General features: G+C 38.9%; 2 protein-coding genes across 5 annotated transcripts; one reads left to right on the top strand and one right to left on the bottom strand.

Annotated features, from left to right (window-relative positions):
- Positions 1 to 1,328: 1,328 nt before the first annotated feature.
- Positions 1,329 to 16,000, bottom strand: LOC125241372 (thiamine transporter 1-like). 4 transcript variants are annotated; one of them, XM_048149827.1, is made up of 8 exons: positions 15,946 to 16,000; positions 15,436 to 15,585; positions 14,261 to 14,391; positions 13,776 to 13,920; positions 11,663 to 11,814; positions 7,712 to 7,900; positions 3,252 to 3,469; positions 1,329 to 2,346 (listed from the first exon to the last, which is right to left on the bottom strand). In XM_048149827.1, exons 2-8 carry the CDS (start codon positions 15,503 to 15,505, stop codon positions 2,100 to 2,102), a joined length of 1,152 nt encoding a protein of 383 aa, XP_048005784.1. In that variant the 5' UTR covers positions 15,506 to 15,585; positions 15,946 to 16,000; the 3' UTR covers positions 1,329 to 2,099. The 4 variants fall into 4 exon arrangements, with proteins under 4 accessions (XP_048005784.1, XP_048005787.1, XP_048005783.1 ...); XM_048149830.1 differs by lacking the exon at positions 15,946 to 16,000 and adding an exon at positions 14,923 to 15,159 and having other exon boundaries at positions 15,436 to 15,543; XM_048149826.1 differs by lacking the exon at positions 15,946 to 16,000 and having other exon boundaries at positions 15,436 to 15,919.
- Positions 16,001 to 18,953: 2,953 nt separating this feature from the next.
- On the top strand, positions 18,954 to 22,886 carry LOC125241295 (zinc finger protein 615-like). The gene is made up of 6 exons (XM_048149696.1): positions 18,954 to 19,362; positions 19,445 to 19,566; positions 20,096 to 20,305; positions 20,554 to 20,715; positions 21,556 to 21,627; positions 22,055 to 22,886. The coding sequence occupies exons 1-6, from the start codon at positions 19,244 to 19,246 to the stop codon at positions 22,738 to 22,740; spliced, it is 1,371 nt and encodes a 456-aa protein (XP_048005653.1). The 5' UTR covers positions 18,954 to 19,243; the 3' UTR covers positions 22,741 to 22,886.
- Positions 22,887 to 25,520: the final 2,634 nt, after the last annotated feature.

Below are 25,520 nucleotides of genomic sequence, written 5' to 3'. Positions count from 1 at the left end.
ATTGGTCTTAAATAGATATCCCCAGGACGAACACTAGTTAACAAAAAACTTGATTCGTGTTTCGAACTCGACCATCATGTCAACATCAGTTCAACAAGGTTACGCAAAAAATTAAAATAAAATAGAAGCAGTTGGAATATTTGTGCATTATGTATGTAACGTAATAATTTAATAATCGTTCTTATCCTGTCTAGTACTGTCGGCCAAGAAAGTGGTTTACCACTTTTTGACTCTATTTTTAAACAGATAAGGTCGAAAAGTGGTAAACCACTTTTTTGGCTGACTGTCCAATTAATGCTCTTAATACGCGTTCAATTTATTGTTTTATATTTAAAGTCACATACAGGTCGAACGCGATTAATTAACATTATTTTACCTTTTTTCCCAACGTTTCGGCCAGGTTGTATGTGACTGTATGTGGCTGTATGTGACTTTAAATATGTGTACAAAGCGCGAGAACTTGTGTGTTATTGTTTTATGTTCTGAAATATGTAACTTCGAAATTGTGCCTAGTAGGAAAGACGCATATATGACCTTTTTGGCTTTATGGGAAATAAGTCTAGTTTAAACGGGTGTTGTAGGTTAATTTTAATTATAAGTTTTGGCTTTGCTTTTGTCTGGACATGAAAAAGAAGGTTATCATTATCAACCTCATTTACGGGACATATGACGGTCTTGCCTTATAAATAGAAAACCGGCCAAGTGCGAGTCGGGCTCGCGCACAAAGGGTTCCGTAGCAGCAAATATAATAAACTTATTATGTCAATTTATACACCTGCCAAAATTACAGTTAAATCAACCTATCTCAAAAACTATAAGAGATACTTTGATCAAACCAAAAATCGTTGAAAGAGTTAATTAGCATGCATCACCTCTATTTTTTTTAGAATTTTATACCCCGTAGTTATAAAAATAGAGGGGGGGGGGACATACTTTTTACGACTTTGAGAGCTGATATCTCAAAAACCGTTCACTTTAAGAAAAATGTTTTTTAGAAAACTTTATATCATTTTAAAAGACCTTTCCATTGATACCCCACACGGGTATGTACATCGAAAAAAAATTTTCATCCCTCAGTTACATGTATGGGGGGCCCCACCCCAATTCTTTTTTTTTACTATTTAGTGTCATAATTTTGTAGCGGTTCATACAACACATATTCCCATCAAATTTCATCACTGTAGTACTTATAGTTTCCGAGTAAATCGGCTGTGACAGACGGACAGACGGACAGACGGACAGACGGACATGACGAAACTATAAGGGTTCCGTTTTTGCCATTTTGGCTACGGAACCCTAAAAATGCTGATATGTTGAAAATATCAACGTTATTTGTTTTAATATCTATCACATTACTTCCTATTATAACAGAATATAACAATGAACATGATTTTGATACTTATTTCGATATGAAATTACGCGACAACGAGTAGCCTTGCCTTACTCAGCGCGTGGGGATGGTGAACCCGCCAAGCCTTAAAAAAAGTGATTTTTATCACATAAGTTTACTTTAACTCACCAAAGTATTATAAAAGCTGTGTAGAATATAAAATTTGCTAGCCTATAGAACCATGCGGATCACTCCAGACTACTTTAATAGTCTAGTTTTATCCACTCAAACTTTATTTCAAATAAAGTATGCCGGTCTTACCCGCACTGACCTTACCCAAGTTGAAAAGGAGACGCTTCGCTCGTTTTTGCTTCAATTATACTATTTTTGACCTTAGTTTAGTTCAATGACACTTCCAAAAATTCTGAAGTACGCATACGTCATAAATAAATATGAATACGTTATATGTTTTTCAGTCAATTAGTGACTAAGATAGTACACAGTATGACGATATCTCATACACTGACTTATGATCACGAGCGGTAACGACCATTCCAGATTATCTATGAACACACCATACAGATGTTAAGTGCGAATGAAGACGCGCCTTTCAAACACAATTTGTCAGTAGAAAAGGTGCTAAATTAAAACTTTTTATGACGCGATAAACAATCGCACCTATATATTAGGTATGTTCTTTAATTTGTCTGTTGTTTCGCGTAACGAAAAGTGCTTGGCAGAGTTTATTAGTAGAATAGTTGCCTTGTCGCTAGTGGTCGGCAGCGGCAGCGGCAGCGGCCTTGGTCTGCCGGCAGGCGTGCGCAGCCCAGCCCGCCAGCCAGGCGGCCGCCAGCAGCAGGTACAGCGCGCCCAGCACCGCGTACATGACGGGCGGCGTCAGCGCCTGGTTGAGCGCCAGCGTGAGCAGCGACTGCAGCACGGCGCCCAAGAACATGTTCATGCCGAATACCAGACCGAAGCAGCTCTCGTCGCTCAGCTGGCTCGCTATTTTAGCACTGGAATGAGAACAACATTCATTGGTGCACTAATCTTCAATAAATCATATCTTCAAGAAAAGAGCGTACAATCTTAAAGGCCGGCAACGCACCTCCAACACTTCTGGTGTTTCGGGTGTCCATGGGCGGCAGTGATCGCTTACCATCAGGCTACCTGTCTGCTCGTTTGCCTCCTATCCCATCCCAAAAAAAGATCATATCAAAGCGCCCCAGCGTGTTTAAAAATATCCGGACTAATAACAGAGGCGTGTCCAGATATTTGTCAGCATCTTAAGCGCTTTGATATACCTGATGGCGACTGTGTACTTGAACTTATTTGAGAATACGTAGGGAACAAATAATATTATAATATTAAATATTTTTTGATTTGTTTTTTTAAGGCGCCTAGTCTTCTGAGATCGGGGTGGTGTAGCGGTTTAGCACGCCAGCCGCGATAGCTGGAGAACCGGGTTCGATTCCCGGCTTCGCCACCAGTGGGCTTGATCGCTTTTTCTTTAGTGTATGGTACCTATTTCAGTTTATTATTTGAGGAGATATTAATTGAATCATATAATCCATTATTAAGAGAATGTTTTGCCGTATTTACTACGACATTTATATTTACAACTAAGAGTATTGATAGTGGTATATTTATTATGTTGTTGTTATAGTAAAGTGTAGACAGAGTGTAACATCACGGACGGTTCAACAAAGGTCCATCTAATGGACGCGAACTGTGCTAGTAACCCTATATTATTTTTATTTAAAAAGGTTATTGACACTAACCTGGCCATGGTGACGGTGAAGTGGAACAGAGTCCCCAGCAGTATGTAGGACAGGTAGATCTGATCTGAGGCACTAGTGCAGTAAGGCGCACGGCAGACTATGTACTATTGTTGTTGTCTATGACGGTTGTTGACACTAACCTGGCCATGGTGACGGTGAAGTGGAACAGAGTCCCCAGCAGTATATAGCAGGCGTAGGAGAGGTAGATGTGCGGCAGCAGCGCGGTGAGGAAGGCGGCGGCGGCCTGCGCGGCGGCGGCGGCGGCCGGCAGCGCCGCCCGCTCCGCGCCGCCCGCCGCCAGCGCGCCCGCCGCGCCCGCCAGCGTCGTCGCCGCCTCCACCGCCCCGTTGTAGTCCACCTGCACCAAACCATTCTTCAAATAGGGAACTTGACTGTACTTAAAATAAAATATTTTTTCTACTCCCGAAATGTTATTCGTCATTTACAGGGTCGAGCATAGATAGTTAAAACCCTACATAAAAGATGCCCGCCCCCGCCCGGCGCCCCGCGCACCCACGCATACGATATAGCTCTTAAAGTATTGTTAGGCAGCCTTTAAGAGGGCTTTCGTGTTAAAAATAGTGAAATCGCAACCGAGCGCTTGATCATACCGTGTGTGGTATCAAATTAAAGGGCTTTGCGAGTAGTTTATAAATATATATCACATTATAGGACTTTTTCTACTTGGTCTAACAAAATATGAGAAAATGTCCAAAAGTGGTAATAATTGTACCGGTGAAGGCTCGTTTTCAAAAAATTGGCAAAAATCAATAATAGCAATTTATAATCACTAAGGCATAACAGCAATTTAAGTAAACGTTGCAGATTAATTTAGTATAAAACTTACTTCGATGTGATGTAGATTTTCAAAGAAATTGTCACTTAATTTTAGGTGATTTCTGAAAAAAATTGAATTCGCCTTAGGCTAGTTTACTCTTTTTCAAAAACTTAAAATAAAAATCTAGTCTGAAATGATTGTGGTACAGGATATACGAATTATAAATTTACCAGTTTTAATATTCAAAATTGTCCAAATTTTACAAATAAGATCGACTGATTCAGCTCTATACGTGCGTTTTTCTAAACGTGCATTAGAGAAAAATTCATAATTAATTTAGTGAGTTAGTTTTCAAAAATCCAGTCTTATAAAAATCAAGATAATAAGATGCTCTAACTGGAACTTGAATTAAATAAATCTATTGGATAACGGAAAGTGTAGTATTTCACCGACTAAAACTATCAATTTTACATTCTTTTGACGTTTTTTTTGAAAGCAGCCTTAAGGGATATAGCGTGGGTGCGCGGGGCGCCGGGGGATGCGGCGGCGCGGGGGAGTGCGAGCGACAGGGTGAGTGCAGGATCATTACAGAGGACAAGTCAAAATACAGGGAACGGTGCGAATTTCACGAAAGTTATTCTAGAAAACTATTAAAAAGTACCTAAGTTCATGGTCGTGGAAAAAGTATTTTAAGCAACGGTGTTTAACTGAGTCAAAAATACTCGTGGCGTCTTAATAACAATTTTCGGCTTCGCCTCAAATTGTTACCCACGCCACTCGTCTTTTTTGACCTCCTTTAAACGCCTCTTGCATAAAATACTATTATACCATGCACGAAATAAAACATCAGATAATTATAAAAAAAAAATCATTTTTTTTTAGTATGAATAGGTAGACGTTTGACCACGATCACACCTGATGGTAAGTGATGATGCGGTCTACGGTGGATCACGCTTACCTATGAGATACCTATTTATTCTTGCTTTAAAGAGACCTGGATTGTACTCATGGACAGAAGTTACTTTTAAATCCAATTTCTATTTAATAAGTCAGATAGAAAAATATAAAGTAACTGAGTTGACCGTGACGTCACTCAATTCGATTTCATATAAATTCTACATATATTAGCAAGTCGTTCAAATTCGTTTTGACAGGTCTTAAAAAGGAGCTGATTTGACTAGGAAGCAAGTAACCTATACATACACTAACGCGTTTTAAATGGCACACTTTTTTTTATAGGAGGTAGGAATAGCGAATGATATTCCGCTTTGTGTGGTAGAGCACAGCATAGCAGATATCGTCTCGCACGAATCTAGAGCAGAGCCCAACTGGGGAAGTACCTCCGCCCTCCGCCTTACAAAAGACCACAGCCAAATAGCACTAGACCCTACTCATAGTGACATGTTCCTGCCGGTGAGTAAGGCTGCCAGAGCTCAACGAGGGTGCGGTGTGCTGGTGACGGAAGGACCTACGGAACTAATTTGTTCCGTCTATTGTCCTTTGAGTCATCGGCAACCCAAACCCTCCTTGGAACTTGTACACTCTTTTTTGGAGTGTACAAGTTTCTAATGGGTTGGCAGCGCACACGTGACACTCCTTGAGTTGCAGGCGTCCATAGGTGACAGTGACCGCTTTCCATCAGGCGGACCATAGGCTTGTTTACCACCGACGTAGTATAAAAAAAAAACACTGAATAAGGTTGTTGGCTCCAAATGAAATCGGCTCTTTTTGCCGCCACGTGTATCCCTTGCTTTTAGGTTCCAAAGGGCCTCTGCGCTGTTGGCTTCGACCTCACGCACGCCTTCCAAAGGTCTGGGACCCCATCGTCCCGAGATATGGAAAGAACATACAAATAATACTAAAATACTTTATTGCACTACTGCAGCCGACGCAGACGAGTGCAGTACGATACCTTTATGTGTAAAATAAATATATAAATATTGTGGGACAATTTACACAGATCACCCCAGCACCAAACTAAGCAAAGCTTGTATTATGTTAGGCGACGATATTACTTACATACTTATATAGATAATTAAATACATATTTATATACATTGTATTTAGAATTTCTTTTTTTTAGAAGAACCAGGTGCCTAAGGTATTTATTACTATTTTTTAATTATTCAATTAAACGTATAAAATAGTTACAAATTAGCCTACAAATAAAACTAAAAGACCTAAATATCTCTAAAACGAAATAACATATTAGGCATAAAATAAGTTTTTTTGCACAAAAAATCATTTTTGGCCCAAATCGCGTGTGGAAAATTTCAGCTCAATCGGAAACCGGGAAGTGGGTCAAATTTAGCTTCTACGTTTTGACCCAAACTAACATACTAACAAAGGAAGAGGCTTCCCCGAGCAACCCCTGGTGCAAAGGTGCCCATTACACTCGCCGCGTTGCCGCGCTGAATAACAATGGAGAGTCTTTGCAAAAGGAAATTTAGAAATTGTACAAATTGTATTAAAAAAAATTGCTATCAACTTTTCCAATTAATCTGTTTTTTGATGCAGTCAAATACCCCGCTGCTACATATGAAACGCGTATATTCCCATCTGTGTCTGTGTGCACAAAATGCATCTGTGTCCGTGTGCAAATTGGGGGGGGGGGGTCCCAAATTATGACGGCATTTTCATCATTAAGGACCCCCCAATTCGCGTAAGTTGTTAACAAAGATTAACTCACTGTCAGTTTTGGGACGATAATTAAGCATGAAATTTCAATAAAAATATTGTTTTTGTGTTAATTACATAAACTTTAAGCGACAATCTACATTCAGAATGTGAAAAAAGAAAATTTTTAGACAGATTTTATGCTTAGTTGTCGTCACAAAACTGACAGCGAGTTAATTTTTGTTAACAACTTTTGCTAATTGGAGGACTTCAATATTGAAAATGCCCAAGAGACAAAGTAAATAGGAGTCTGTTCGTGCTAGTATTGATACCGCGCAAACACAAGTAGTCATGCCGCAGAAAATACAGCTCGCATAGATAGAGGCAGATACAAATTACAGATATAGTGCGAAAAGAGTTGCCTTCGTATTGTTACGGAGACGTACGAACGTGTCATGCTATTTCAGTCAGTCTCAGTACAAGATGGACTGACATTGACTGAACTAGCATGACATATACGAATAGCAAAGTAAGTCTTTAGTGTGTTGAAAAAATAATACTTAATGGCATTTCAGTAAATAATATAGATATAATGGTGGAAACTGTTACGCCATAACCACTGTCTTCACGCGGCAAAAAGAAAAAACTCTTTCCAAAACACCAAGTGAAATACAAAAGAGAGTTCTTTCTAATTAGATTATAAATGGATGCATAACCTACTAGAATAATAGAGTATACACTACTCAGTGTAATATACACCGTGTTTCACTTAACACTAAAAACCTGAAAACCGTTTGTTCAGAATCGAGAGTAGAATCGACGATATACATACTTAAATAGATAAATACATACTTATATATCTATAAATGAAAATGTCATGGTTTTTGAGATATTGGCCGTTCCGGTTAATAAAACGTAAAGAAAGAAAGTAAAAAAATTAATGAGATGTCCTATCGGCCCTTTTAATTTAGACGTTGGTTTTACGCCGTGTGTTGCGTGGGCGACGGTCGCGCGACCGTCGCCGTCGCGTCTCATACTTCCATATCGATAAGGTTTGATTTCGTATGCATCGCATCGCCGTCGCGCGACCATCGCGCGACCGTCGCCCACGCAAGCCACGGCGTTAGGGACAATATCATGCGGAGTAGTGCCGGTGGTGACGCTGCAGCGCTGACGCTGACGCAGCTAGCGGGCCGCTGGCACTGACCTTGTGTTCGTCGTCGCGCTGCATGTGCTGCCACAGCACCTGCATGTAGATCTGCACGTGCGAGAAGAGCGCGAGCGCGACGGCGTAGAGCGCCGACCAGGCGAGCACGCGCGGCCGCGAGTACGAGGCGCGCGCGTGCTGCGCCAGCAGCCGCGACGCTGTCGACACGTTCGCCGCCAACGACTGCTTCTGCTCACATAAACATTACTTATTTTGCAAGCTTCTTTATGTTAAAAGTATAATTTGACTATGTGAAATCGAGTGAAATACCCTTCTGAAGAAAAATTAGACTAATGTTTGTCTTCTGTAATATTTGACATAAGAAACCAATATTTAATGATTTTGAGTATCAAATGTGTACGATGACTACGTATTTTTAATTCAAAAATGTGAGTAATTTTTCATTTTTAATGACGACCGGTCTGGCTCAGTCGGAAGTGACCCTGCCTGCTAAGCCGCGGCCCTCGGTTCGAATCCCGGGAAGGGCATTTATTTGTGTGATGAGCACAGATATTTGTTCCTGAGTCATGGATGTTTTCTATGTATATAAATAAGTATGTATTTATCTATCTAAGTATGTATATCGTCGCTTAGCACCCATAGTAGATACAGGCTTTGCTTAGTTTGGGGCTTTGATCTGTGTAAGGTGTCCCCAATACATATTTATTTATTTTAGCCACCGAAAACGCTGTCGGCCTTGTAGTGGCGTCCTAGAATTCATGTCTTAAAGTGTCAGAAAGTGTTGTTTTCGCACTGAATGACTTCATTCACAGAAAATCTATAGATGACATTGCTGATGTTGTTTTTGTCTGATTACGTAAAAGTATTCTTTAAAACTATTTTTTGTGGTTTATGAGTCATAATAAAATATAGTGATATTTTTTTCTCGGTTAATTGGACAGTAAGTAACAATATAGGTAAGACAATCTTTAAAAACCGGCCAAGAGCGTGTCGGGCCACGCTCAGTGTAGGGTTCCGTAGTTTTCCGTATTTTTCTCAAAAACTACTGAACCTATCAAGTTCAAAACAATTTTCCTAGAAAGTTTTTATAAAGATCTACTATTGTGATTTTTTTCATATTTTTTGAACATAGGGTTCAAAAGTTAGAGGGGGGGGGGGGGGACGCACTTTTTTTTCCTTTAGAAGCGATTATTTCCGAAAATATTGATATTATCAAAAAACGATCTTAGTAAACCCTTCATGATTTTTAAATACCTATCCAACAATATATCACACATTGGGGTTGGAATAAAAAAAAATATCCGCCCCCACTTTACATGTAGGGGGGGTACCCTAATAAAACAGTTTTTTCCATTTTTTATTTTTGCACTTTGTTGGCGTGATTGATATACATATTGGTACCAAATTTCAGCTTTCTAGTGCTTACAGTTACTGAGATTATCCGCGGACGGACGGACGGACGGACAGACAGACATGGCGAAACTATAAGGGTTCCTAGTTGACTACGGAACCCTAAAAAGGGTCAAGTAGCCTATTGTCATAATATAAATAAAATATATTTATGAATATTCCTTGTACTAATAAAATTGATAACTGGCTGTAAAATATTGTACTGCAATTGACTTGGGATAGATTACCGGTTTTCGTTATTGGAAGGGGTTAAGTAGTTTTGCTGGTAATCGATAGTATCGATACCAGACTCAGGGCCATTCTAGCTTTGGATTATGAAGGATAAGGATTGGGTCGAAAATATAGTGGAGTTGTGGATATAATTGTGGTTTCATTACCTACTCAAGAAAATATCACCTGAATTGGGTATTGAAAGGATCTACCTTTCAACTTAATGGTCGATTGCTTATTTATACTTACCAAGAACGATATAATACGGGACTGAATAAGCCCATACAAAAAAACGTATCCCTGAAATGTATGAGCTTTTGAAGCTTAAAATTAAATGACGCTGTTTCGCAGCCTTGAAGTGGCCAAAATCATATTTTCCCCAAATAAGTTACCGTGTTTTTATTTTTTATAAGAACAAATGACATATTTCTTTATTTTAATATCATGATATCACGTCTTAACACATTTTGAAAAAAAAATTGTAGGCATCATCAGTGTAGTTATCCTCCTAAGGCCCAGCCATACAAATGTAAAATCCAGAATGTGCTACTGAAATATGAACCTTTAGTCCAGGGAATAGAATTGATTTTGGTTTTGTTTGAAAATTTAACGAAACAAAACTAATGCGACTCTGTTCCAATTGAATATTATTTAAATTTTATCGAACTGAATAAGTACTATAGGTAGGACCTTGGTCCTTAGGAGGCTATGATAGAATCTAATAGGTGGTGCTAAAAAATGAGGCACGATTCTTAGTATGAAGATTGTAAATCCTATATAAATCATCCTTGCTATAACTTTAGTTAAGACATTCATCACAATGAACATACGGGCGAGCCTGGCCGAATGGTTTAACCGGAAGATCAGCGCTGGAAGTCGCTAGCAATATGCTGAGGTTAAACCATTTCGTGGCACCTTCTCGTTTTTATGTGTTCCTATTTGTAATATTTTTCTCTTTTGTGTGTTTACGAATAAAATTTATTCTATTCTATTCTATTCCTTGCTCATGTGAATGTCTGCCCACGGGATGAGATGCGGTGGTAGGTGGCAGCTGGTGAAAATTTCTGCTAGGTAACACTGGGCAAAAAGAAACCTTCTTTAACATTAGGCACTTTACTAGTAATCAATTTTAGGCAAGCCTGCGGTGGGAATCGGCTTGTATGGACCAGCCGCTGCTGATAGGTACTATTATGTTCTGATGCCGGCACCACACGGCACTTTAGAGTGATGTGAGATTACGCGTGGTTTTTGTGTCTGGAAGGGTTGTCAGTAGCTAGGTATCAAGGCTGAATATATTTTATAACTGTCTTGAACCATGAATATGAAATTAATAGGTCCTATGCATAAATTCTGTTAAGGTGCATATCGTAACAAGTATTTATCATTATCAGCTACGTTATGAACGCACAAAAATATAAACACACATTAAAGGCCAGTTGCACCAAACACATTTAACAGACACCATCAGAATCGTCACGCAGCAGACGTCTATGGAACTTCCTATACAATAAAATTTAACGAACGCATTAACGGTGACAGACGCTTTGATGCAACCGGCCCTAATTCATCCAATAGTATCCCTCAGCAGTTCTCAAAAAGTTTGTACAAAAATCAAGGAAAAAGTTAAATCATTTGTTTTTATTCCTATTTTGTTAGCAAGATTTATTTTGATGAATGAAAATTTCAAAGTTTTATTTCGTCATTAAGCGTTCTCTGGTATCTATATTTTCTGAATATTAATTTGAAAGTCGACTTATATTACTTAATGTTGGTAACAAAATAGGATCAATTAAAATTTGCTGACGTGGCTACTGGCTATGTACAAAGTTTTTGGGAACTGCTCCCCTAATGATCACAATGGTGCTCCCACACTGGTTGTTATGTAAGTTATGTTATATACAGGGTTCGAAAATATCCGATATTTATAATAAATATCAAAATATCGGATATTTATGATATATATCGGTATATATCAACTTTGATATATATCCATTTTGTATAGAAGGCATGTTATTATTTTGTTGCATTATCTATGAATACAACTTTAGATAAGGAAAATTCTACTAAAAACTTAACATTTAGTAGAAAAACAGTATCAAATACAAAAAAAACTATATTTTTAACAATGTTACATCTTTTAGACCATTTTTGTATTGCAATATTTATAAACAAATGATAAATATCGGATATTTATATCCATTGATATAATGATATCGAACCCCGCTGGATATATATCCATTGATATATATACTCGAACCCTGGTTATATAACACGGTGTGACAGGGAAAGCGTAATGTCAATGGCGCGCGATGGGCGCTATGTTATAACATTTATAACAGCCAGCGTGGCAGCGCCACAACACAACAGTACCTTGGTCGGTGACGTCATAGTCGATAACGTCGGATCCTTAGCCGGGTGGAGATTCTCTTGAATGCCGCTCCTGACAGAGGCGCGCCGGTGGAAGTAGATCCCGAAGTCCACGGACGGTAGCCAAAACGCCCATGCCGTTGCCAGTATCTGCGCTGAAATGTTAAATCTTATTTATACCTTTAAGACGCTACGGGTGCGACAATGCTAAAATGGAAAGGAGGGACTCCTTTCAATTTGGGAATTTCAGTTGAATATACTAAGTGTTATTAACTAGATTTATCGAAAAAAAAATGTCCATTAAGAACAACTCAGTTAAAAGATACTGCGAAAAAATCTTTAAAATCGAGGTTCCACTCTCGACTATTTCCTCCTTCAAAACTTATTTAAACGGAACGAAATTTGAGAATCTGAATAACAATTAAATAATATGTGTCGAACCGTTTCGATTTTTTGGCTAATTGTTACCGATCTTGAGTATCACACCTTTTTTTGAGCCATATTGAAAAAGGCCGTTTTTAGAAATTTTTGATTGGCTCTAGCGCCTTTTAAAATAAAAATAGCAAAAAAATCAAAACGGTCCGACACAGATAAAAATAATAATAATCTGTGTTGAAAAAATCATTGCTCTATCTTCAAAAACCAGGGAGGAAATAGTCGAGAGCGTTTGTATGGAGAATTGACCTGTATCGTATCGTCTTAAACGAGCAGAGTTCTTGGATATTTATTTATTTATATATATACCGACGATCTCGGAAACCGTTCTAAGGCAGCGTCCCCACTTAGGCGTCGCGTTTCTCGCGGCGCGCAACGGACGACATGCGTCTCATGAGTGTGGACGCTGGCTAACGATTTCGCTGAAATTTGTTATGTGGCGGTTTTCGGGGGTGAAAAATCCATCTAGCTTAGCCTTAGATCCCGGAAAACGCGAATTTTTATGAGTTTTCCTTTCGCGATAGTAAACGCAAAATATGGTCGTTAATTTCGACGACCGCGCGTCGGCTGGGCGAAGCTCAGTCGTAAGAGGTCGGTCTAATGTTCGCAAGCACATCGCAGGTGTCCGGGTTTCGAATGCCGGCCAGAAATAAAGTTGTTTGTTTGAATTTATAAGAGTTTTTTTTAATCTAAAGACGTGACATAATAAAATAGAACGAGCGAAGCTCGATCGGTCGCCCAGATATTATATTTGTAGAAGGTTTTTTAAGCTATGCCTTCCATAGTATTTATGCTTGTTACCATATTGTTATTCTTATATGTATCAACAGATCAACACTAGTGGGCCTGTAAGCTACAAACCGAGCGATAATGAAAGAAATAAAAAAATAACTAGCGAGCAATCACAAAACTCACTATTACCAGGGGCGGCTGACTCCGCGATCCTTTCACCGCGCTACAAGTACATGCCGGCGGCCGCGAGTTCGCGGCCCATTCACTGGCGACGACCTTCGCGCGGCGCAATAGAATTCAATGTCGTCTGCACGCGTGCGGTCCGTTTGTTAATGTAGGTAAGAATTTAGAATGGCGGCGTTTTGTGAACATCAAAGGAGTGAGCCTTCTGTACTTGTACTATTATATATTCTGTGCTATTACGTTAATTACGTATCATTGCTTGTAAACATTATTCCTACTGACCTTAAGTTTTTTTTAGCTGGAACGAGACCAGTGGTTGCTAAGGTAGAAAGGCAAGGAAACACATTGCGGAGGCGCTATGCACCTCTGCCGGCATAGACGAAATGACAATCGTTGACGAAAGTTCGAAACGCAGTCTGGTTCTGTCGCACCAACACGGAAGAGCTGTAGAGAGATAGCTAGGTACGATAACGATGTTATCGTAAGCGATTGTGCATTTGGCTACGTTATCCGTGGTGCCCTAGGGCACAGTATAATAAAGAGTACTATCGTACTCCCCGCTGAAAGTGCCACCCACCCCCTCTCGGTTACCTCACAGTTACCGCCTGTCCAAAACGCGACCAGTCGATCTGTCATATCTCACTCATACAAGCATAGTACGCGTTCATGTACACGAGCTTAGACTGTGTGCTAGGAACGCGCCTCTTTCATATATTTGATCGCCAGTGTCCGAGATGTGCCTAGGGCAAGCAACAACAAAAGTTACCAGACAAGGTGATGTAGTTGAGGTCTCGGTAGTCCATGAGGTGCAGGTGCGTGAGCAGCTGCGCGGTGACTCCCGACACGAACCGCCCGGCGAGCGCCGCCACGCGGGCCAGTGACGTCACGCGCCCGTACTTCGACTCTTCCACCTGATAACACCAATATTATTTACAGATGACCAAACCAGGCGGTAAAGCACGGTCGCCTATGGCAACGCTGCGTCCTTTCTTTAAGTCACGCGACCGTGCTCGCCCAACGTTTGTAGGACGAAACATGTTGCTGGTTAGCATTTGTGGTCACTTGATAAAGTTCATGTTTCAGATAACTTTACAGATTTTAATAAGTATTTCTTATGGTTTAAAGGTCATGTACTGTATTGGTATTCGTGGAAATATATTGCTAATTGTTTTGCAATAGTTACATTTTTAAGAATTTTAGCACAGTTTTTGACTAAATATAGTGGCTCACTCTCTAATAGTATTAAATTACCTTTGCATACATATATGTATAATATGCAACTTCAGTAGCCATATACAATCCATACAAGACTTGGGTGACATACAGCCATTCTATACTTGTGGTCCATAGCAGTATAGCATAGATTGATATTCCGCACAGTCCTGAAATAAATTAACCATGGTAAAATTAAACAAGTATACTAAAATGGCCTAAACTGGAGTCTGGTATTAATGTATTAGTTTTTTCATAAATATACCTACCAAATAATTGAATTTAAAATGCTATATTTTTCACTGAAATTGGTAGAATGATGTTGGAGGTAATAAAACTATTAAAATAATACTTCAGATATTTTTTATAGTAATATTAGAGTAATAATCATGTTAAGTGTGTTTAGTTGATGACAGGTATTAGACGATGTCTATTGCATGTATTAAAGATATTGATTATCTGTAGATATACTAGGTATAAGATAAAGGTAATTGTATTTGATCTGTAATGTACTTAAGCAATAGATTACACCTACACTGCATTGTCTAAATACAAATACATAGATGGAAAAAGGATAGCCTGCCAGGATACAATGCAAAAAATATAAGTTTTGTTTATTGTGTTTATGACGTTCAACATTTCAGGTTATGGAGGATTTTGGGCTTTTAAAGGAGATCCGAGTATGAAGAATTTAGTTTTACCAGAATAAATTTTCAGAAGTTCCAATACAAGTTCACATAAAGCTTGTTACACCTCTTAATAATATGAACAAGGCAAATCACTCTGTTCCATTGCATCCATGAAATCACTATTTATTAGGTATCAATCACTGTGTTAAGTGGATCATAGATGATGTTCATGTTGTGCGTTGCATTTTAGCATAACTTTGAATTAGTGTTGTTTCTCAAAATATGCTGTGATGTAATGAGGTGACATGTCTGTAAAAAAATAAAAATCTCAGCACTATTTCAACTCTCTATGATTGGGTAAAAGGCTGATTTTTAAATTAGTGTGGCTACGAGGTTGAAGTTCATGAAAAGAAAAAGTTAAGAATGCTCATGGGCATGATTGTAGTCAGTCTAGCTGAGGTGAGATGTTAGGTTTCATTCTATGAGCTGATACAATTAGTGAACACAAGCCTTATCATTTAAAATATTCTTACAAACTACTCACTACTCTAACTTATAATCTATTTCTTAATAAAGTATACTAACCTGAGAGAATAATTACAGGTTTGAATCGCAGAAAATCAGTAATTAAAAATATCACTATTAAAACTGCCATATATGAATAAGTTCCTACTGGGTATACATCACGAAACAACTGATCGGAGGTTACATTTCGCCATTCGCCACTTAAAAATTCTGTCACGAAGGGTTCAGATGGCCTAATCTCACGTAATGTCCCAAAAGCGCAAAGTATAAGAGTTATTTTAACCCATTCCAGCATTTTGAACGTTGTTAAAGTAAATTTACCAAGTTATAAATTTTATAACATGTCATTCTTATAGAAAGTTTGTAAATAGCACAGAAAGCCGCTCGTTCAATTAAATAAATTTACACAATTTTACAATTATAAAAATAATTAATTAGTATTTGGTATTATATTAAATTATTAAAAAAATAATAAATAAATAGCAGTAAACGTAAACTCTAATGTAACATTCTAAACTTTATTTCAATTTTGTTTCGCGCTAAATGCTAACGTAACTATATAAATCATACATAAAGTGAGAAAAAGCACTGAAACTACTGAAGTCCCACTGAAGGAAGAGTGAAGCTGAAGTCAAGTCAGAAACGGAAACGGAACGGAGCTGACATTTGATTTGACATTGAAAGATTTGAAAGACAGTGAAGCTAGGAACACACTACGCGGACGTCCGTCGTGAATCGACCGCGGACGGGAATCTGGACAATAAAGCTCGGAACACACTACGCGGACGTCCGTCGTAAAACGACCGCGACCGCGACCTATCAGTGTGCACGGAACAAAAGATCCAGCGAGCCAGATTTCGATCGGACGTCCATGCGCTCAAGGCCACGTCCGCGTCCGTCGACCGATAGTTTGCACGGTTATGTGTATTTCCATTGTCCAGATTCCCGTCCGCGGTCGATTTACGACGGACGTCCGCGTAGTGTGTTCCTAGCTTTAAGCTAAGGAACATACTACGCGGACGTCCGTCGTAAAGTCGACCGCGGACGACCGATCAGTGTGCACGGAACAAAACATCCAGCGAGCCAGATTTCGATCGGACGTCCGTGCGCTCAAGGCCACGTCCGCGTCCGTCGACCGATAGTTTGCACGGTTATGTGTATTTCCATTGTCCAGATTCCCGTCCGCGGTCGATTCACGACGGACGTCCGCGTAGTGTGTTCCTAGCTTGAAGCTAGGAACATACTACGCGGACGTCCGCAAATATAATTATGACAGTGTTAAAAATTCATAATCTTAAAAAAAACTTGTATGCAATCTGACAGTTCAGATCTGTCAGTGTCTTGGCAGTGTCAGTTTGAACTGTCAGATTGCATACAAGTTTTTTTTAAGATTATGAATTTTTAAGACTGTCTGTGGGGAGCCTAAGAGTTTTCTATAAAACACACCAACACTATCAGCAAATATGTCAATATCGTCTGTCTCCAACATGATGCGGTTAAGAGCAGCTCGGGCTCGAGCGGTGCGCCGGCCGCCGCGCCGGCACCGCGCCCGTCATGCCAACCACCACATTCGCTCTTGGCACTTGCAGCCCCATTCTCTCAAGCACGGATGCGTCATCTACTCTATGGTGAAACAGTTGACGGTAATGCATAATATGCAGCAGTTTCCGTCTGGTTTCTAGAGTTTGAAGACCAACCATTCCTGTTACGAATAGAGATGGATACATATATGGGTAATATCCGTACAGTCGTTTGTAAATGTGCCTACAGAACTTCCTCTGCACTCTTTCTAGCATAGTGTTTTGTTCTTATTAGAAATAATGCATTAAAATAAGCATCTTTTATAAATTAAAGTTTTTTTAAAAACCTACTAATTTAGGAAAAATTATAGTGGCAATCTGACAGTTCAAACTGACACTGACAAGACACTGACAATCTGAACTGTCAGATTGCATACAAGTTTTTTTTAAGATTATGAATTTTTAAGACTGTCTGTGGGGAGTATTAAAGTTGCAAAATTTTCCCGTAGCATTACTATGGCGCCAGAGACAGAAAGAGATATCGACGGAGCCCCGCTTATTACAGAAACTGCACAAAATAGGAGCCTTCGGCCGTTTGAAGATACCTAACGAACCTAACCTATTTGTATCCTAGACCGTTTGCGAGACACGCGTTAATTTTATTAAAGTGCTAGTGCCATTTACTAATCTTAGAACCCTAATATCTCAGTAAATATTAATGGAGAAGCAAAAGTTTATATAACAAAACATCCTTATTTAAACGTGTTCTATATGATTTATCAATATTAACATAGGTTATATTGGTAAAAAAAATCATCGTAAATTTATTAAGTCTCTGGCGCCTTAGTAAATACTATGGGAAAATTCGCAACTTCGTACTGCTCTAACTCCTAAATAAGTAGGTTTTTCAAACAACTTCATTCTATAAAAGATGCTTATTTTAATGCAATCTTTCATGTTTTTAAATTACAAACACTCAAAAATAATAAACACGGGCGCGCCATCTGTCGCAGCTGTGGTGCTTTACTCAGGCCACACGCTACAACCATACCGACCGAGCGCATCGATCAGCCGCTTAGTTCCTACGCGCGCCAATAGATGGCGCTTAAGCTATATTGGGAAACGGGACAATGACGTCATCTTTTTCGTGCATGCTGCCCGTAGTAACGAGTTATTAGACGTTATCACGTCAAAAATAAAATATACATTTGCACTTTGCACCCGTGGCCACGAGTGGGTAACGTGTGGACGTCATCCAGCCTGAAGCGCCCTCCACACTTTAAGCTAGGAACACACTACGCGGACGTCCGTCGTAAATCGACCGCGGACGGGAATCTGGACAATGGAAATACACATAACCGTGCAAACTATCGGTCGACGGACGCGGACGTGGCCTTGAGCGCACGGACGTCCGATCGAAATCTGGCTCTCTGGATGTTTTGTTCCGTGCACACTGATAGGTCGCGGTCGCGGTCGTTTTACGACGGACGTCCGCGTAGTATGTTCCTAGCTTTATAGTTGATATCATGTTGATAAGATGATTTCAATTTCATGATGACTTCACATTCAACTTGCATTTTTTCCAGTGAGTATTAAGCTAGGAACATACTACGCGGACGTCCGTCGTAAAACGACCGCGACCGCGACCTATCAGTGTGCACGGAACAAAACATCCAGAGAGCCAGATTTCGATCGGACGTCCGTGCGCTCAAGGCCACGTCCGCGTCCGTCGACCGATAGTTTGCACGGTTATGTGTATTTCCATTGTCCAGATTCCCGTCCGCGGTCGATTTACGACGGACGTCCGCGTAGTGTGTTCCTAGCTTTATATTCTTTGATTCTTTCTGCGTATCGAATCAACACTCGCGTATCGCGGCATAAGCTGAGTTTACACCTACAAGTTAAATTCAGGTTTTTTTGTTGTCTATGATGCCCGCAGGGTCGCAGTCGCAGTTGTCATTTTGACATTAGTGAAGTACAATATTCATGACATATATTTTAAGTTATTTGCTGGTTAAGTATCAGGAACGAATATAATCGATTGGTTAAATGCCGCAATGTACATTTAAACATGCAATAATCGTGACGTTGTAGAGCTTGTCTTTTGTCACCTTTTGTGTTGTGTTGAAGTTCGGTCTTATCACGTCGTATCATTTTATATCTCTATTTTATATTACTAATACATTTAACAATTGTTGATATCCAAAAATCTTGTTAGTCTTGTGAAGAGCCCAGACGGTGTAATTTCTCTTTTTCAAATATTATAATTTATTCCATAGTACATACTCTCACACCACTTTAATAGGAATTAAGTTTGAGCTTTGAGTCTGGGATTAAAAACGCGGATCATGTTGAAGTGCGCTCATTGCGATAAGAAGTTCAAGTACGAAAGTGAGCGGAAGAGACATCAGGAAAGTCATTTCCCTAAATTTAGTTGTACAGTGTGTGAAAAAAAATTTAGTTTTCTGTAAGTAGTGCTCTACCTGTACAGTAGTCAAATTATATTTAATGCATAATTGTATAATTGTAATTGTTTGCAACGATTGAAGGTCAGCATTGCGAAGGCATCAAAAGCAACATGAGAGGAAGGGGTCTGTGCGGTGCAATGATTGTGGAGGCAGCTTTCGCGATGAAGCATTACTTAAGAGACACATGAAATATGCACATAAAGGCAAGTTCTCATGTTTTCTAATTACCATTAAAATAGTCTGGATTTTAACTCTGAGGCAGAAAGGGAGGAATGGGCTCACATCATGATGTCTCTACTGTTTGTTGCATGTCTGTTGTATCATAAGAAAATCTTTTTATTACATTTCTTATTTCTTTAAACTTTAAATGCAAGCCTTGCCTCAGTTTTGTACAATTTACAGTCAGTTTTTGTCTTAAATTTCAATAAATTTTAGTAAATGTTGAAAGATAAAAGAATTTGTGATCAGAATTCTTCGGGCTTGGCTTATTTTAAAATGTATATGTACTTGTACATACATAATAGATCATTTATTTTATGCAACAACACTTGTGAGAATATGCCTGTTCACCCTTGATTTGAAAGGTGAACAGGCAGCTTCTGGATGAGCTTGTTTCATCATAGGTCACCTCTTTGCCTTCAACTAGTCTGTGGCTATAGGTAAGTAAGCCCATTTATAATAAAAAAAACCTACATATGTATTGTCTAAGATATTATGTATGTGAATTGACAGGAAGCTATGGCTGCCCCTCCTGTGCGGCTACATTCAGCAGCGAGCAGGCACTGCGCACACACTCCAAGACGCACCAGCCAGAGTCAGAGCGCCGGTTTCGCTGCATGTTTGCGGGCTGCAAGAAGAAGTTCAACTTCCCTCACCACCTGAAGCATCATGAGCTCACACACACTAATGCTAAGCAGCATTTTTGTAATGTTTGTGAGAAAGGTTATTTATCTTTTCATCTTTCATTTGCCGCTGGGTCCATAGTGCGCAATGTACTTATGTACTAGTTACGCTTACAATGAAATATCAAAATAAGTGCCTCTTATTAGTCCCTGTGAGTTGAAACAACTTTGTTAAAAGGTTTAAGCTTATCTATGATAGATAACTGTTTCCTATTTTTTTAAATATATGTATAGGACCAGATAGAACTCTAGGAACATTATTATATTATTAGGTATTTAATTTTTCAGGTTTCATTCAGTCTCATCATTTGAAAACACATATCAAAACCCACCACCCGGAAAATTGGCTTCAATGTTTAATACCTGATTGCAAAAGTAGATTTACTACGAAACATGCACTGAAGAAGCATATGTCTACACACAATAGATATGTTGATGTCAACTGCACAGGTAATTCACATCTTACAATGTCCCAATGACTCATTTGCGAGCGGCCAAGGTACTCAACAATATTTGAGCACACCTCTGTTGTCGAGGCACTAGAGTGATATCAATAGTTTCAATTAAATTTTAAGACCTTTGTAATGTAAGACATGTAACACAGTATAGACGGATAAAGTCTAAGAAAAAGACGTACCTCAAAGCCCTAGAGAAAAAGGTACGTGGCCTAGATGGCGTTACACCTTTGGGGAACGCTCGGCTAGATAGCGCTAATAGTAATATTTATTTTGACATTTTAACACATATCCAATATGGACCAAATAGTCAAAACTGAGGTTCAAATGGCAGTCTATGCACTGTGATTATATATTTTACTTTGACAGTAACTCTCTTTAATACTCGTACCTCTTTGGTAATACCTACAATAATATGTTACACAATGAAGCCCGCTACCTTATTTATTGAGGTATAAGAACGCGTCCAATATTGTTGCGGCTTTCGAGGGGTAATATCTAATTACTTCATCTGCTCCGCCATATTTGATGACGGATTTATCTGTAGTGCTGAAAAATGAATTCTGGCGTATAAGCATGGTCACGCGATAAATGATAAAAACATCAGGTGCCGTAGCCGAATGGCATTTCTGCGACGCGAAACGAAAACGAAACGCCGCGAAAGGTAGTCTGACTTGTCGCGCCAATACAATACGCACGAGCGATAGAGATAGATATCTACGAGCGCTTCGTTTTGTGAGCGTTTGTGCCATTCGGCTATGTACCCAGGCCTGATGCCTACCTGCTTATAAGTATTTATTGGTCAATAAAATAATATAAATTTGATTTGTTGTAGATACCAAATTAGATAGTGGCATCTCATCCGATTCGAGTGTAACAAATGATGCGCACGGCAAAAATTATACAGGTGAGGTTATTGATACAGTTTCCGTATTTGTTTGTTTCGTAGTCCTTTGAAAATGTATTATATTATTCTGACCGTGTGTCGGTAATCTTACCAACAATCACAGCACAACACTAACTAAAAAAGTCCATGACTACTACATTAGGTACATATTAATTCAGAATCACGGATGTCCTCAGTTTAGTAAAACTGCGGTTTCGTCATGTCAGCCTGTCACTAATTAAGCAATTATTGAAATATCAAATGCATATTAAGGCCCATGCATAAAGCACGCGAGGGCAAATTTTTGATTTTATGGTGTTTGTTACCAAAACGTATTTAGTAGTGTTGAAAACTGTTCCCACTTCCCAGATTTTATGATTAGGCAGGTACAACAGAATTGATTATGTTATTAGCACAGCGATTATATAGATAATAAAAATTGTTCCAGATGATGTTACATGCGTAACCTGCGGGAAAATGATTTCACGGCTTTATTACTTACACCACACTCTGAATTGTACTGCAGCCCCTCAAGAACTTACTAGACGTAACGATTTCGAGGATGTATTTATTCACCATAGAGATCCGCAACCCAACTCCCCGGATAGTACTTATAATCAGGTAACTTCAGGTACTTATGCGTATATTGCAAAGGAAGGAATAAATGAAACACTTAATAATAATAGTGCTACGGGGCTTGCTATTAATTTTGTACCAAATGATATCGACAAAACAAAGACGGGATGTTCGGGATGTGGGTGCGTCGATGGTCCAGCGGCGCCTCTCCGCACTGCTGACAAGACTACACTCAAGTTACATACTTCTAAGCTTAGCAATATGCCAGAATTAGAATATAGAAGAGATGGAATTATCAAAATCAAGGAGACATTTGATGCAGATATCATAATGGTAAACAAAGTGCCGACAATAAAGGAATTTAACGAGAAAATAGAACCCATTGATTTGAGAGATGTGCCTTACAATAGCTGTAAAGCTGTATTAGGAAATTGCATAGTCAGCGATGACGGGAGCGTCGGAGAGGGGTGTCTTTGTGCAAAAATGCTCGTCGACGAGCAGGTCAGCTCCCAGGAAATAGAAGAGTTGACTCCTAATCCCCGTGCGATATGGGTTTGAGCAAATTATTTATGTCACTTGTACATCTTAGATTAATGAACAGTTGCCTGTAAACATATCTTCTGTGATACCTACCAAATGTGGCCTAGTACCTAAGTGAATTAAAAATACAAATGTATGTTTTTAATAATGACGTGTATTTTTTTACCTTATTAGAGTTATTAGTGATAATATTCTCGGCTCGTGATGACCAGGCCTAGTAAAGCGTCATCTGAGTTTAAAGCGAGTAACTTATGCTGAATTTGTAAATGTAAATGGAATAGATCATCTTCTCTCTAAACTTTGTAGTGTGTATGATAATATTACTTGTCTTTAACTATTAGGATGTGCGTGTCATCTGGCACAAATATTTGTTCCTGAGTCATGTTTTCTATGTATAATTGTATATAATATAATAGGAATGTATTTATCTAGCCTAGCATCCACAGTACAAGCTTTACTTATTTTGGTATTGGGTTGATCTTTGTAAGGTGTTTCCCAATATTTTTTATTATACCTGCAAAGAACAGTGGAATAGGTGCAAGTAAAATAGAATTTCAACTAACTTTAGGTTTATTTACAACATAATTCTTTACAATTTCAACCATATTATACAAAATATATCTACGTTAACAAATACTATAATAATAATTACAGTCGGACCTCACTTTCTCACAATATCACTTAGTAATATAATAAAAGTAGTAGACAGCTATCTAGCTACTATGCAAGTGGCGGCGGAATAACCGCTATACTTAATACATCCATTTACTGCGCAACTTATCACATCATGAAATGGCAAATACCTACTATATTCACTTATATTGTATCCTAACAGCATGTTTCGACGGAAACCCAAAGGAATTTCAAGTATCAGATTGACCAAGATATTGTAATCGATAGTTGCTTTCAAGCGCGGATCCAGCTTCGTGCCCAGGGGGGGGGTCACGTGGTCTATTTGTATGGGCAACCTAGGCTCCAGGGAGGGGGGGGGGGGTCATTGAGGGGTGATGATTAATGTGGTCAGCTCTTTTGGAGATTTATTTACATTGACAGAGGAGGACTATGAATACCTACATTGACCTATGCAGGTCATAAATTCAGCAATTCCCGTCAACTTTGTACAATGCCACGTCAGCAAATTTTAATTGATCCTATTTTGTTACCAACATTTAGATATATACAGGATAATTGTTATAATTAAGAAAATATAGATACTAGAGAACCTTAATGACGAAATAAAACTTAATAAAATCTCAATTCATCAACAAAATCTTGGTAACAAAATAGGAATTAATAAAAACAAATTTAACTTTTCCCTTAATTTTTGTACAAAGTTGACGGGAATTGCTGAATTAGTGCTTAGATAAAAGACGAGATTTTATAATCGACCTAAACAATATCTTCACGAATAACAATATTGTGCGGGACGCCTATTGCAGCATCTACATATTCCACATAACTACTAAATAATTATATTCATATACATATTAATAGGTACATACCTAATATATGCTTGATCTTGATCAGATAGTTATCATTAAGTATTTTTTGATATGGTTACATTTTATTACGTAGGCACAGCTATAACAAATAGGGAAGTGTGATGTATGCGTATGGTGAGTACCGAATGAAGGCTTGCATTTTTCAATGATCAGGTATAACAGTATATATATATATACTATACAATTTCAATAAGAATTACGATTACTCGAATGAGTTTAGATTAATCACGTTTTTATCATGTTCTTGGTAGTAATAACATGTTTGACGCTCCCTCAAGTACCTATGTAAGAATGAGAGTACCATAACTTTACAGTGATAAGACACAACGAGTGGCTATATTAGAATTAGAGACCACCACTGTATTACAGCGGGCCTACGCAACAGTGCCAGCAAGCCGCAAGGCGGCAGTTATCGTTGACATAAAATCGTTATTTCTATCTGCTATCTAATAACTAATCTCATGTCAGCGATCCAAATGCAACTTTGCTAGACATTGACTTCAAATGTGACTAGTCTAATGTACAAATAGTTCATTAATTCTTATCATATATGTAGGTACAACGCGTAACATATACACGTCCATCCAGTGTATTGCAATGTAGGACGTCAGCTCGAGACCATAAAGCTAGGAACATACGACGTCCGTCGTAAATCGACCGCGACCGCGACCGATCAGTGTGCACGGAACAAAACATCCAGCGAGCCAGATTTCGATCGGACGTCCATGCGCTCAAGGCCACGTCCACGTCCGTCGACCGATAGTTTGCACGGTTATGTGTATTTCCATTGTCCAGATTCCCGTCCGCGGTCGATTCACGACGGACGTCCGCGTAGTGTGTTCCTAGCTTAGGTACGTGCGGTACAGAACTTTATAAGACTACTATAGACGCTTATGATTTTATAGCAATCCGTCTGACGGCCAATAATTTCAAATTACAAATATGGCTGTTTAATGGTAACTTACTGCGTGACTGGCAGTTGTTCCTATGTATAAATAATTACATTTGGAAAAGTAAATTACATTTAAATCCGAATATTTATGTACCGAAACATCATCGGAAAGCATGATGAATGAAAGCATTGCAATAAGGTACCTACACAATAGTAGGCGGAATGAGGCGTTAAGAAACACACTTCACCCGTAGCCAGTTCTAATTTTTTTTGCTACAAATACCTACCTATAAAAACATGTGGGAGGGCGGGCTATCAGTCAGTTATTGTGATTTCTGCTGGAGGGGGTAGTTATATTTTTTTAAAGAGCAACATGGGATAGGTACAGTCAACCAATTGGAACC

This window comes from Leguminivora glycinivorella, chromosome Z (genome assembly GCF_023078275.1).
Source record: "Leguminivora glycinivorella isolate SPB_JAAS2020 chromosome Z, LegGlyc_1.1, whole genome shotgun sequence".
In the NCBI taxonomy this organism is placed as follows: Eukaryota; Metazoa; Arthropoda; class Insecta; order Lepidoptera; family Tortricidae; genus Leguminivora; species Leguminivora glycinivorella.
This window is presented reverse-complemented; position numbering and strand designations above follow the sequence as displayed.